Source organism: Rhopalosiphum maidis, chromosome 1 (assembly GCF_003676215.2).
Source record: "Rhopalosiphum maidis isolate BTI-1 chromosome 1, ASM367621v3, whole genome shotgun sequence".
Classification (NCBI taxonomy): domain Eukaryota; kingdom Metazoa; phylum Arthropoda; class Insecta; order Hemiptera; family Aphididae; genus Rhopalosiphum; species Rhopalosiphum maidis.
In genome coordinates, this window is record NC_040877.1 from 63,277,357 (window position 1) to 63,294,386 (window position 17,030).

At 23.8% G+C, this 17,030-nt stretch overlaps 1 protein-coding gene across 1 annotated transcript in view; it reads left to right on the forward strand.

Annotated features, from left to right (window-relative positions):
• LOC113550613 (hypoxia-inducible factor 1-alpha-like) overlaps positions 1–17,030 on the forward strand; it is a 50,073-nt gene that overhangs the window by 7,225 nt on the left and 25,818 nt on the right. The window contains 4 exon segments of the mRNA XM_026952557.1: positions 11,741–11,928; positions 13,273–13,427; positions 13,574–13,747; positions 15,861–16,162. Coding sequence (XP_026808358.1) covers positions 11,741–11,928; positions 13,273–13,427; positions 13,574–13,747; positions 15,861–16,162 — 819 coding nt within the window.

Here is a 17,030-nt window from a genome sequence, read left to right on the forward strand (position 1 = left end):
TCCTAAATCTTGTTCAAGTGTATTTAAAATTGAATTATTGTAGCATAATAATAATTTATAATTAAACATCAATAAATTATATAAAATGCGAATACATAATATTGCTTATCACTCTTCTATGCGTTTATGGTTTACAATAATGGGACAGCAAACTAATAATAATAAAAACGGTAAACGGGAAATAACTGCCTACTAAAACCTCCCTAGTACACTATAGTCTAAACCAGGGATCGCCAACCAGTCTATCGCGATCGACTGGTCGATATTTCTAGAAATACAGGTCGATCGATATAAAAATTAATTGTACCATTATCGGTCGATCGCGTAACAAATAATCGGATAATGTGATTTGCTATTCATATCGGCCAAAAATTTCAAACAATAATTTGGATTCAAGTATATAAGCAGCTATTTCTAACTATATACCAGAATTTTCAAAACTTGCAGAAGAAAACCAATGTCAGTTATCATATTAATAAATTTTTTTCTTTTATTTTTTCTTGTGTATTATTATTACATAAATATTTTTATTATTTGAAGAAACAACTTTTTTTTTCTCATCAAATAAATCTCTTCCTAGGTCGATCACCAGGGTTTTAAAATTTCAAAACTAGCTCACTTGTTTGAAAAGGTTGAAGACCCCTGGTACTAAACCAATGTTTCTCAACCTTTATGTTTTGGTGATACAATAAATATATAAGAATAATGGGTAATAAAAATATAAAATATAAAATATGTAAAATATATCGATAATAGAACGAATTTTTAACTATCATAGAAATTATATCAAATACATATTAGTTTTTGTAAATCGTATCTAAAATGATTGAATATTTTGTGTCATTTAATATACTTCGTGACATATTTGGATTTATTCGGCGACACACTACTGGTTAAGGAATAATGGTCTAAATTATTAAAAATTATTAATTAATTATTATCAAACAAATCTAATAATTATCAGTTCGAAAAAAAATGTGAACCAAATCACGATTACCCATGTTTTATTTTATCAAGCTAAAATAAATAAAGGGTAAGTCCTACAACATCGAAGTAAAATTTTCTATATAACTTTCCTTTATCTAGCCCCCCCCCCAAAAAAAAGTTGTTTGTCTGTTTCTTATTTATTTCATATAATGAATATATCTAATAATTATGAGTTATGAGTTTATGACCCGGAAGTTTATTATGCGTTTGTACACTAAATAAATTAAATAATTTATTTGATCAATAACAAACCTGTTTGAGTTAAATTTTAAAGTGCAATAGTATTAAAAATTTCAATTTTTTTTACTTTTATGCAATATTTGTCTAAATAAAATTAATTAGTAGTTGGAAATGGAAACAAATATTTTTTTCTAGATCATTAGACAAATAGTAAATCAACAATATTCGTGATAATCTTATTATATAAAATGTAAATATCGAGATCCGCTGGAGGCGCTCCGAATATAAAATAAAGTATATTATATTTACTTAAAAATTTTAATTATTTCTTCTAAGGTGTAACTTTTCAAGGTTTTTGATTACTGTTGCTCAGAAAACCAATTAATATTTTATTATTATTTATGTATACTTAGTACATACGTTCTTCACTGCTACATTACTAATATTCTACTAACTGGTCACAGAGATTTACTCGATCGACCCGAAGTTGTCTACTTCAAAACTGTAGGTATTAATAACTATGTAAATTGTCAAAATGATATAAATCGCATTTATATTGAATGGGGTTAAAGTATATTTTGTTGCGATAATGTTTGAACCTGAGGAAATCCAATACATAGACGATGTATAACGTATATGAATTATCGATTCTATAATTATTCAGAATGTGGTTTGGAATTCGACTGATATGTTGCTCGAGTTGGTGATATTGTTACACATCATTATATGTATGTATATCTGTATACTTGAACATACATTTTTATTTTTACTTTAAATATGTGAGATAATAATAATACAATAACATGAGGGATTTTCTTTAAAAACGTAAAATGATTGACATAAGTAATGATAATAGTGTTAGTATCATGGACCATGGTTATTACAGTAATATTGCCAATTTGTTAGAGGGTATACGTAAATCACTCAATAGTTTTTAATTTGAGTTAGGTATTTGTTTATACGACGAGCTTGTGTGGTGGTGTCTCACAATTTATTTTACCCTTCTCGTCGTCTGATCATTTGTATAATAATTGTGTGATGTATATCTAATAAAAAAAACTGATTCCACTCGCATTATATATAATATTATTTTCGTGTCTCGTGTGTACGTCGAGTCATAGCGTTAGCTATGCGAGGTTTTACGCATATTGTTGTTCGTTATAATTTATTTTGTTCATATTATACCCAACATTCATGTTAGGTATTCTTGGAGATTTGATTGAAATTTCAGATACCTTTTTTTTACTTGCAAACACCGTGATCGAGTTACACTTGCCCCCTAGTAGTATATAATATATTTATACTATATATGTATTTCATGTATGTATCTAAATTTACTTATTTTTTCATTACAGTGAACAGTTTGCCTCAACCATAGGTTACCGTATGTAATACTGTACCTGTGTGTATGAAATAACAAATATATATTTGTTATACATATTTTTTTTATATTTTATCCTTCATAGTATATTTAACCGTAGATTAAAAAGTTTTTTTTTTAAATTTATTCATTCATCTTTAGTTAAGTTATTCACTGATTCACTGTTTTGTAACAAATTAATATGGTTTCCTTATAAAACTGCTATAAGTTTATAATATTTAGGTAAGTACAGACGATGGTAAAACAACAGAAATTAAGGGTATGGTGAGAAGGGGACACTACTTACCTCGTCTTGTTTATTATAATTCACGACGAAGAATATTCTGATGTTTCTCAATTTCTCACCAACGTTTATCATTTAATGTGTTTTATAATTTTGCATTTTTTCTATAGCCTAATGCATCATTAGTATTGACTAATGATCATAATATCAGTATTTAAAAATGTTTACTCGTCTAAAATGTGGACAACTCGTCGACACTTAAGATGACGCCGTAGCCGCGTGTATTGTCTCTGTCTTACTAACGTACATCATAACAAATTTGCGTTCAGTAGAACACTTTTTGTGATGTTATCTTTAATAATAAATTATATTATTTACCTATCATAAAATTTAAAGGTAAGAATATTATCAAAAAAATTACATATAATTTTATTGATATTATATCATTTTAAAGTGAGTTATAGCTATGTAAAATATTACAACTTTAAAATGTCTATACATGTATAATATTATATATTGTGAATGGTTTTATACTTAGTCAAGAAAACCCTGAGAGAACACTACTGGACGACAACCGAAACTCTTCGTTTCGTAATCCGCGTATCAGCCACCACCATTCATATTATGCTAACAAGTAAAACTGCACAATGGGTGAAATTTTATTATTTAGATGCGCTATAGCGAGTAGCGTTCACTCGGCGAACGGAATATAGAAGGATATTTTGTAATCCCTAATATCTTTATCATCTAATAAAAGAGTGCATACCCGTAATTTAAGGAAAGTGAAATTTGGAAACGGAACAACGAAGTTCTAAAGTTAAGATAGGTCTTAGATAGTGTGATGCACAGTCACCTAGCTATTCTTTTTAAATTAGAACTCGAGAAAGTAGTAAGATCAATTCTAATACGAGCAATACGTCAAATAATGAGGATATTATATTTAATACATACATAACCTGCTTATGAGATGATTTTGTTATAATGAGCAACACGTGGCATGATGTAAGAACAAAATCAAATTATTTAATTAAAGCAGCTTATTTACTAAAATTCTTGAAGTTAACTAGGATAAAACAAAGTATTTAGTCGTGTCTAGAGCCTATTGAATTTTAGAATTTCTAATGTTTGATTATAGCTACAGCCATAAATAAATAAATAAATAAATCGAATCAATTATATGTTTTACAAATGTTTGTATACTAATTTATCACTTAAATAAAAAAAAAATACGACTGAACACTCAAAATCGGTCCATATTTTGAGCGGCCACCGAGTTTTTCTTGGTAACTTGTCAGGCCAATCCATCTCCCGTCTAAAAAAATTAGAGGCTACTAGAATCTAATAGAAGGAAATTATAATTTTAGCTTGTGAAATATTTCTTTGGGTTTAATTTCCGGTTTAATTTAAACTAATACAATAACATACGCAATTAAATCAAGTATTGAAGATATTTGCTGCAAACAACTGTTATTAATTATTTTTTCAAATTAAACTAGAAATAGTTATAGTCATATTATGTACTTATTGTACCTATATAACCGTCGTGCGTCGTGAATGTTTATGCCTATGAAATTAGTATAATTACAATAATTGGTGTTCTATCTTAATAGATTAGAAAATGGTTAATTAGGTAAAAACTTATTTCGAACGTTTCTACTAAATTTATTCACAATTTTTGTTTATAAAACGAGTGTTTTAAAAAGGCCTGTAATAGTATAAGCAAAATTAAGTATTATTGTTTTTTTTTAAGTTATAAGTTAAAAGTTAAAACAAGATGAATATAACAAAAATAGAACTGTGAATTGTATAGTGGGCTAATCATTTTTATGTCGCTGGTAGTATAATTAATCTTATAAGTAATAACATATATCCTCAACTTATAATTGCATTATCCAAATAATGGTATAGGTAGGCCACTAAAAGACATTATTTATTATGGTTGTTTGAATTAAAAATTATTGTTCTATTGTAGACAAAATATTAAATAATGTCAATCCACTTGATTGAATCAGCTATTTCATTCATTAAATAATAATAACCGAATCGAATTGGTAAATGATGGTAAATTAAATACTATCCCACGCTTTGATGAATTTGCATTTAAATTCTACACTGTTAACTTAAAAAGTTTTTTTTATTCAAACATTACGTGTCAATGACGAGTCGAACAGCATTTGGGTTTTAATTTAACAAGTTTTTTTAGTTCTATACGGAATATTGTGAAAGAAAATTCATAATCCTACATGGCTATGTATAATTCAACAATTCCAAAAACATAATATTGTACTCAAAAAAGGGGTTTTTCTCTTTACACTTCTGACGACATGTTTCGTTACAATTTATTTTGTTTAGATGATGATGTAGGAGGAAGTTATACAATTGCTTAAACCCATTACAAAACTACCCTAATCCATTCGTTATGACTGAACTGTTTTCCCTTGGTTGACTCGGCAATCCTCGTAGTCAGTTATAGGATAGTTGAGTGACCGACCAGCTACCAAATTAAATAAATTCAAATAGTTTAGTGTTGGTAATTGATGGTTACTTTATTAAATGAATTTTATTATTCTTGATTATGAATATCTCTTATTTTAATGGTTTAGTACATTTTTTGTTATTATACAGATTATTTTTCGATAAAAAGTTTTAAAAAAAACTATTCTCTGAAAAAGTAAAATACATATTATAATGGCTCAAATAGGTAGCTTAAAATATTAAAATCTGCAGTTTTTACTGTAGTCTAATAGTCTAAACTTTCATTATTTTATTAGAAGTATAATGTATAATGTATCTTCAACAGAAAAACCTGTAAACCATCGATTTAATTTATGTCGTGTTTGATGTTTACAATATTTTAAAACATTCTGTTTATGTATATAATAAATTAGTAGTACGTGTTAAACTTTCACATAATATTGAGGTACATTGTCCAATTTTATACACATATACACATGAATAAAATTGTTGTATATGTGTAATGCACGTACGAGTATGTGTTAAGAAACAAATAATATTTTTGTAAAATGTTTAATATTTCATGTTGGTAGTACCGATCCCTATATCTATACTTGTTGCGGTTGTAAGTTGAGTGGATACGTGTATAATATGACCCACAAAAAATTTTTATAGTATTATGTATGTAATATTGCAGTTTGTATATTTACTAGTAAAGTTCATTATGAAAGGTAGGAGGTTGTTTGAGTATAATAGAGTTCAGTAAACAACATAAACTTTTTGGGATTTTGGTATGGGATTTTGTTTCGCGTTGTAATACAACTCTCAATATCTGATAGGTACAGTTATTATTAGATATAACTAGATTTATAAATTTGAAAAAATATAAATCTCTACTATATAAATTGTGTACCTGCAGATGTATGTATATGTTACTATTTAAATCCAAATATCTTCAAACATGACATATAGTGGCTATAACAGTGTTATCAACAGGTTTACATTAATATTTTAACTACATATTTTATTTGACGTATTGTTGATTTAAAAATTAATTTGAAAATTAATATGCTATAGAGATTTTAATTCAGGATTTTCTTTTTTAAAACATTAAATGTTGATAAATAATGTTAATTTAAATGAATAATATAATATTAAGACGGTAGTATATGTGTCAATCATTATTAATTTGACATTTAAATTGAATATTTGGTACTTGGTAGAGTAATTCAGTCGATGAAAGTTAATTCAAAATAGTTATAATATATTCTATATAGTTCCAACTATTTATTTTAATATAGCCACTTATGAATAAATATGTTATGCTATAGTTTAATTGGTGTAAAAATATAGCTATTATTATAAAAGTATAGTACAAAAATATGCTATTAAAAATGTATAGATATTAAGTTATTTAGTTTTATCTTTATGATTAATATTTAGTAATTAGTTATTACCCATTTTACTGTATAAACAAAATTAAATATAGAAAGAGCACATATCCATGATTATGGGTGTATTATTTTTGTATGATTTAAAATTAAAATGCGTATATAATTTATATTTATGATTAGAAAGGTGTACGATAAGTTTGTTGATATAAACAATTAAAACATATACCTTTGTCAAAACATGTTTAAAAAATGTTTTAATAAATATGCCTATATAGAACCTAAATGACCTTTGATAATTTGTATAATATATTATTTTATAATCTGAAAAAAATCTTTCTTGAATTATCTGTTTAAAAGTTAGGTTACGTCATATTCATTTCCTGATTTTTCGAATGATTGATTAAGTGTAAAATATAAAAAATTCAATGTTGACGTGAATACATGATACATATCTACTAATCCTATAAAAGTGTATTATTGTCAAGTACAGATATAATTTGATAAATTTAAATCTGAAGAATAATATAAAGGTAATAGGTACCTATAATTATAGCTATTGACCGATTGTAGACATGTTGTAGTGTTGCTAATCTAATAAGGTATTATGGATTATAGTTATTAGTTAGTCAAATTGTTTTTATATTTATAATAAATTGATAAACCGCTGTATAAACGTTATTAATTCAGATATTTAATAAAATTTTTATGATTTTTTAAGAAAATATACCTTATCGGTAAAAAGACAATTGCTCTAGCTTTTCAGTTAAAAGATGTTTAGATTTATAGTTGTACGTTGTGTACATGTATGTCAGTTCTTCAGAAAAATATCACGAAATATGTACAGCAATACAATCGTTAAAGTATATTATATAATATAATACGTTGAAAATAGCTATTTATATTTGTTTGTTATTAACGTACTATTTCCTGTATATTTTTATGTAGAAATTATTTTATATTTTGTAATTGATTATTTTCAATATTTTTTTCATTTACAAATACTTTTTTATTTTGTTATGATGCAATTCAATAAATTTGTGAGCGTTAATATATTTTTTCTATATATAATATAAATTAATAGCTATTTAACCATGTGTATAATAAAATATATTATATGGCAACTAAGTTATTATTAGTATCTTAATTTAGCGTATACAATAATATGATGGAAGTGAAATATGATGACGAGTTCACAGGAAAATGTTTTATTGCATGCATAAGATATTTCATGGGGTTAGTAGATTTTGTTTTATTTTATTATTATCTTAAAATAGGTATTTTGTAAATTGTGAGAAAATAATACTAATTAATTTTAATTTTAAATTATTAGAATTAAATTGTAACTGGAGTAACGTACCTATTAAAACAGTTTTTTGAACCAATTATAAATTAATTTTTTTTTTTAACTGATTTTGTTTAAAAATTGTTTTAAGTTTGGTTACTCTTAGTCACTAACTGTACATGGACCTTTAAATAACACTTCAATTTGTTTATACCAAAGTTACCAATGTTCATTTAAATTACCAATACAATCAATTTAGTTTAATGTACATTTTTAAGTGTATATATTATATGGATTTCATATTTATTTTTCAAAGCATTTTAAAAGTATTAATTTCTTAAATGACTTATGTAAGTATAGTCAGTATGGTTGATTAGTATGATTATTTTTGCATAAAATAATTCTTATTATTAAGAAAATAAAACAAATACTTTTAGTTTTTTTAAAGCATAATAGTATTAGAGTCATATTTTTACTTACCCAATTTTATTTTAACAATCCAGATCGTTATAACATAAAGTTTTCTCTTTTTTTTTTGTTGAGTTATACAATTTCATGCGTGAAATTTCTGTGTATCTTGGGTTTATTTGTTAATTAATTTATTATGTTTTATGTTTGTGATCAAATTTTCGAGTATTTGGATAAATGTCTTTAAAACAGTAACATTATCTTAACATTAGTATTAAAAACTAATTGTATATGTAATATGTATTTTATTTTATAATGTATATTTTATATTGTATAATATTCTTATTAATTTGTATGTTACGATTATGCTTTAATATTAATTGTAAGGCTAGACTGAATAGACTGTAACTATATTATGTATCAATTTACCTATTCGTGTATATCTCGGCGTATTTTCCGTTCGATTTTAATAAAAAAAAAATAATTAAATACTTTTAAAATCAATTAGGAGCTCTATACAATTATAATAAAAATATTGGCTATTTTAGGGTTATTATTATATGCTAGATTTTGTATCATAAATTCTGTTCTTATTGAGTCAATGCTTTGTATAGTCCTATTCGTTATTCATATATTCACAGGTAAAATATTACGTGCGTGATAAAATGTCTACATACTTCAACGAGCACGTGCAGACTGAAACAAAAATTAATATCAGTAACAGTTCTTGCTAGTTAAAATCAAATCATTATGTATAGGTGCATACTCTTCGAATAACTCTCAGATCTAATTTATTGTTAAATGTAGATATTGTACATAATAAGTTTTAGTACAAAATCGAAAAATTAAAAATTTTATTTAAACGAACCTAATGTTAATTACAATTGAAATTGGAAAGATAATATTAAAATATATGTTTATTGTTTACTGTATACGTATTGTACAAAATAAAATAGTTGTTGATAACAATGATAACTAACATTTTGTTATTATATTATAGTTAATGATATTAATATATTATACTTTATACTTGTTTAATTATTTAGATATAGATTTATTTTATCTATACCAGCGGTTCCTAAACTTTTTTAGTTCACGCCACCTTAAAAATTAAAAAAAATCAATTGCGCCTCCCATAAAAAATTAAATTACAAATTTATAGTATTTAAATATACAAATATTTTTATTTTTATGAAAATATAAGTTAACAGTAAATATTTATCACGCGGCTTGCGCCTCCCCTACCAAAAGCTCGCGCCTCCCTTTGGAGGCGCGCCTCACAGTTTGGGACCCGCTGATCTATACGTTACAGATAGATTGTGATTACAAATTAATGATTTTTCTGTTAAAATTGAACGCGTACATTATTAAAACATAAATTATTGATAACGTTTTCTTCACTTCATAATATTATATAATTAATTAGTCATGATGTATCACTAACTAGTTTAATTTTATTACTTTTAAAGTATTTTATAACTATGAATATGTACGTATAAATAATTTATAGTATGAATCCTGATTTCTTTTGAGAAAGTTGAAACTTTGAAACTTGGTTATGACTTTGTGAATTTGTGACATATGATTTAATTTAGGTATTTATTTTTTTGCTTATGAATCTGACTCATGTCTTTATTTTATTTTAAATCAATATTTATAATTAAATATGTATTTATTATAATGTTATAATGTATTGATATTGAATTTATTATACTGTTTTATATAATATTTTGTTTTGATTATTATGAATAATTAGTTAACCGGTTAATGTAATGTATTATTCTTTTTATAAATATTTATTGTTTTTATAGAACATACCTTTATATCGCTTCTTACAAATGAAATATTTTCATTTAGACTATTTAGACCATTAATTATATTTTTATTGTTAAATTCCTTAAAAGAACTGTAAATGATTTAATGGGAAGATAATTTTAGAATAAGTGTTGTTCAAAATTTTAATTTTGAAATAGTTAATTTGATTTTAGTTTTCTATGTGTTTGTCATAACTTATAAGTGTTACTTTGATATTTGTATACTAAAAAGATAATATTTATGTCTATAGGCAGGTACGTGTTATTACTTATAATTCATATACTTTATCGTGTATCGACCTGTGGATGAGTTAACTAAAGTAAACTGTAGATGGGCTAAAGAAATTATCTTATACTCTATAGATTTATAAAATATTCACTAGAATTTATCGTCTTAGTCAGTTATACCTTATGCATATCGAGTGAATTCTTAATACGAGTGATATATATATAAGACCTAAATTAACTTTAATTTACGTGAATGAAAAATGCATCTATTTTTTTTTATAACTTTTTCAATATTTTGCGAGTTATCTACCAATATAAGCTCAATGTAAATATTATAATCCTGTTACAAATTTCATTAAAAAAGTACGAACTCCGTTTAAAAGTTAGAAACAAATAAACTATAAATATTATATTAATACCATATGTCAATTCTGTTGTGAATGTATAATAAACTTATATACAATTAGCAGGTTGTATACATCTGTTTTTAAATATGTACAATTACAATTGCAATATATTTTAGTAGATATCTCCTTCGATTTGCTTTCAACGCAACAACCTTCAATAGATCCCAATGCGCCATTCGTCTTTCGGGGAGTAGGTAGGTTATGAGTATAGGTCATTATCATTCAACTGTTTGTTTTTTTAGTTATTGTTTTGAATATATCATAAAACAGTATGTTTAGATGGTAAAATAATACATTATATAGTTGTTTAATAATTAATAAGTTTGTAATGTATACACAAATGATCACATGATATCCAAAGTTGTGCATTGTGATAAAATGTTTTGATGATAAGTACCTATATTATTTTTCATTAAAAATAATAAGTAGGTACTTGTTGAATATATCTATAAAAATTCGTTCTCTTTAATAAAATCTAAATGTTTATCGTCATTGAATATATTACTATAACTAATAACTATATTGCTACCAGACAACACCCAGAAGAAATACTTATGGTTTAAAATGTGTTTCTATAGAAAAATTTCTAAAACTACAAATCTGAAATCTAAAATACGTTAAAAATGTATGGCTTAAAAAAATATTGTTTATAAATAGAAACACTATTTTTATTCAACTAAAATTGTGATGTTGGTATAATAATATTTTATTTAAAAAATAAAATAAATAAATAAATAAATAAATTTTAATTTTTAATTTTTTTTAATATAACAAACGTGGCACGTGTGTATTTTAGCATTTGTATTTACTAAACTTATTAGTATATACGAGTATATATCTATAACATATATGGTGATGGTGTGATATTACAATTTTAAACAATTGTGATTTGTTTTGATAATCTTACATTTTTCCTCAATTCAAATGTTAAACTGATAACTTATATAAATGCCTTGCTCAATACAATGTATGTGTTTTCCAGAAATTCTGAGAGACGAAAAGAAAAATCAAGGGATGCGGCTCGATCTAGACGTAGTAAAGAGACCGAAATATTTACAGATCTCGGATCAGCATTACCTTTACCAGCATCCGTTATTAGTCAGTTAGATAAAGCAACAATTATGCGATTGACTATTGCATCTTTCAAAATTATGGACGCTTTATCATCAAGTAATTATAATTTAAAATTATGTTATATAATTGTAATAATTACGAGTAAAGGAAAGTTATTATTACAGTAAAACTAGAATATTTAAGCAACATATTATGTTGTTAATAAAAATAATTTAAAAAGCACTTTATAATTTATATTTCACTGCTAGCATAAAGGTACATTTTAGTTTTATCTTAAATAAAACTTAACTGCACACAAACTGACTAAAGCTCATTAAATAGGACATTTCGTCCATAAACTATTCAACATAACCGAAAAATGTTCAACAACGCCAATTCTTTTGTTTTATTATATTTGAATGTACATAGGACGTATACACTTATCATTTTTATTTAATTCAATATTTTTATGTTAGGCTAAAGGTTAAGTACCTTATATTATTACTAAATAGTTTATAATGATTTAATGTACTAAAACTTAAATCTATCATAATTTGCATTCATAACCTAAAAAATAAACATTTAAAAACCCACGTTTGCCATGTCGAAAAAATACAATAACTTGAAATATTTTCGTTTCAATACTAGAAACACCAAAACTTAAAATATTAGTTTAATTTCAAGGTCTTAATTTTCGTACTTTTAATCGAGTAGTAATTCGAAGTTGAATAGGTTATTCATAATTTAAATATGCGTTTTTAATTTTAGTTTATTATGTATTATTTGTATTCTTACTTTGACTTTAAAAGATAAATATATAAATAATTCTATTTTATTATTCATTTTTTACAAAATAGCAATGTTATTACATTGTATTTGTATTTATTATTTATTATTATTATTAATATGTAATATACTTATGCATTATTATTAATTATTGTACTTTTTATGTACATTATAACTATGTGTAATAGGTACTGTGTATGCATTATACGTATTAGGTTTATCTTATATATTATTATTATTATATTTTTCAAAATGTATTCATAATATTAGGTTCAACAAGTTTTTCATATTTTGTATTAATATCTACCTTAATATGTGATTGTAACTAAAATAATTTTATTTATTTTTTCAAAATGAATCGTATTTTTTTACTGTAGTATCAAATTATTATTCTAATATGATATTAATATTTAACAACTTGAACGTTTGAATGATTTACAGTTATTTCCCCAAGAAAACAACAGTCCAAAAATACGCTTTATTGTGAAATATTTTAATGCACGGGGTCAGAGAGAAATCTTGTTAGCCTTGGGAGGTGAAATATACCTATAGGCTTTAGCTGTTTATTAATCAGTTAAATTAATTTATTTTTCTAAAAATCTATTGTTATAATTTTTCATTCTAGCTATGTATTTATGCGAAAAAATGTTTATATTTTCATGAATTTTTTTTTAGCAAATATTAATGTAAAACCCGATGAAAAAGATAGTCCTCCAAACATGAGTGGGATATGCAACAAGGCATTGGACGGTATTGTATTAATTACCACGGCTGACGGAGATATAATATTCATATCAGAAAATATTTCCAGCTACTTAGGATTATCACAGGTATCTTCTACTATATTTTATAACGACCGTGTAAACTTTAACATGTGTGTGAACTACGATTACAGGACGTAACTAAACTTGTTGACATCATTGCATATATAATGTTTATATACTATAATTTGTATTAATGATTTTTTTTTTTTTAGATTGATTTAATCGGACAGTCAATTTACGAGTTCGCTCATCTTTGCGACCAAGCTGAATTGAAAGATATTTTAACTAACAAAGATATTGGTGAACAAAAGTCGTTTTTTGTTCGAATGAAATGCACTCTTACCAATAAAGGGCGCAATGTAAATTTGAAATCAGCATCATATAAGGCATGTATATTAAGATGTACTATAAAGGAACTATAGTCTATAAAGGAATATACATATATATATGTATATTACATTGATATTTAAACTACTTATCTGCTCGATGTAATGAAATAAATAGTGTGTTTTTAAATAATATAATTATTTATTATACTATACAATGTTGGGTGAATGTCTATATTATAAGTTTACAACCCGTTATTTTAACATGTTTAAACGTTTCTTAGAAATCTTAAATGCGTGAGTGACATACATAAGGTATAATTACTGAGTATAATAAATAGTTAACGTCGACGAGTGAATATAAAACAGTTTGAGATCATCCATTTTTATTTTTTGACACAACTATAAATACCTGTTTGTTACGATTATTTTTCTTGCAAATAAATAATAATGGATTATATTATCCAAAGTCAATTGGTATTCTTAAAATTAAACACAACTTGATTTTTGCAACCTATAATTTAGTATCTTGATATGACGTAGATTTGTGTAGTATCTTTCTATTTTTTAAAAGAAAATCACGTATAATACTTAATAGCATTTAATTTTACGAACATTATATAGACCATGGTTATAATACCATAATGTACCTTACAATTACATATTTTTCATAAATATGTACATTTATTATTTTTATAATTTATAAATGTCCAGAAAATAAACATATAGATGACTTAGAAAATATTTTTTCATTTATCGTGCAAATAAATTTTGTAAAGCTTTATTACCACTATCCTATCATTTACAACAGACATTTGTTATTTTATTTTGTTAATCATGTTCTATTAGACAATTTGCCACGTTGTCCCGACTTAAAATAAACTGATTTCATTCAGCAGTATTCTGGAACATTTTCGTTATTTGTGTTGTTTTAATGTTTTAATAATATTTTACTAGCTTGATTAATTTATTATTATATGATATACACTCCGACACACGTATTGACACTGTAACTATTTTTGTGAAAGAAATCGTACCTACCCATTCTTTGTTTAAAAAATAATTATAATAAGTCTCATAAATTTTTTTTTTCTTTTTAAGTGTTTATTGACCAAAATATTATATTATACATACTACTTTATACTTATGATGTAAATACAATTTAAATTATAAAATGTTACATTTAACTTTATTTAATATCCAATTTAGGATCAACAAATAAATATATTTAATATTTAATAAAAAAAAAAAAAAACAGTAAAATATTTGGTAAATTGTTAACAAAAAGTACAAAATTATTTTTAATTACATAATTTATAACTATTTTTTAATTTGCATAGTTACTATATGTTTATTATTTATAATTAATTTTAAATCATGTTAATATTGATATTTGATTTTTTTTTATTTTTTTTAATTAATTTTTAAATATTTTTCATTTAAAATGTAATAAAAAACTTTTTGAAGCCCCAATTAAAATGTTTATTATTGTTAACATTTTGAAAATGTATGTTATTAAAAATATATATTAATTTATGATTTTTATGTGCACAAAGTTATTTAAGTTGTTTTTTGATGAGAGTATCTAAGTTATCTATCCGTTTAGTGTATACTTTATACTAATATACATTTTTAATTACAGTATTAATTTTAAATTTGGTTAAAAGTTGATTTAAAATTCCTTTCATATTAGGTATATACAAAAATGATTGGTTTCTATGTATTCAAATTTGTTTTAAATGAGTATATTAATTTGGACAACATTCTTCTTCTAGACTAGTTAATATTTAAGTTTGGATTATAAAAATTGTTTTAAACAAATATTTTACAAGTTAAACATATTATAGTGATAGAAATTTTGAATGCAATTACCCAAATTTATTTGTATTACTAAAAATAAAAGTATGAGAACTTTTATCCCTATTTTTTTTTAATAACTAAGTGTTTTAGATTAAAAATACTTTATTTTATTTTAACCATTATTGGCATTATTTATATAAAAATCTATAAATTGTTAAGTCACTTATTTTTAGAACATAAGTACTTTACATCTTATATTAAACTTATTACATGAGATTACAATTAAGTGCTTACTTTACCTAGACATTTATAATTATGTTTCATAAATATAATATATAAGTTATAAATAACAAATGATTCTTATACATTTTAGGTGCTGCATTTTACAGGACATTCAGTTATCAACACTTGTGCCAGAATAAAATCATCAGTTTTATCAGGTGGAGAATCAGATTCAGACTACGAATCAGATAAAAAAATAGATTCTGATAGTAAATCTATTAATAGTGATTCAAAGTTTGAAAAAACTTATAATGATTCTCCATCTCATATATTTGTGTCAATCGCTGAACCAATACCACATCCAGCAAATATTGAGATACCATTATATAAACAGAGCAAAATATTTTTCAGCAAGCATTCATTGGATATGAAATATATAATTGCTGATGATGTGTGAGTTAAAAAAAATTGTATTGTTCAAATTATGTAATTATTATTTTAAATTGTAATCATAAAATATTACACTTAAGATTCTAAAGAATAGGATTTTGTCATTATTAAATTTTAAGAAATAATAAATGTTAGGTATCAATAAATTATTAGTTATTAAAATTGTCAAAAAATGTCACTGCAATATATATAATTATTCTGATTATAATGTATTTAAAATACTAAATTTAATAATATTATATTCTTTGGTATTTATAAATATCATTTTTTACTTACCAAATATATAAATTAACTATTTTATTAAATTTAATCATTTTTTTTTCTGGATATGTTTATAATTAATAATTACTTAAATCATCACATTTTAATGAATTACCTATGATTAAAGCTTAAAGATAATTTTAGTAGTTTTAAAATGTAATTAATTTTGTTTTTTGATTAATAAAAAGTGTTTGTAATAAAATCATTACTTAATTTCCTATAAAAGTTGTTTACTATATTTTTAAATCTAAAAATTAAATAGAACATTACCTAACAATACCATTAATAATTTTAATAAAAATAATAACACTATCTATAATATGTATAATTTCTTATTAGAATGCATTTAAAAAATTATAGAAAAACCAAGGTCTATATGATAAACTTTTTAATATTTTTTCAAAACTTCTACTATATTTTAAGAATTAAAAATTAAAACATTAACTTTATTTATCTAGACTAATGATATGTTCCTATTATGATCATTAATTTTATTTTTATATTGCTTATATTGTATCTAATAATTATTTATGATATATTAAAATGTTATCATTTAAAATGTATTATCTATATTAAGAGTTATCTTGATAATATGATTTTCTATTTTTAT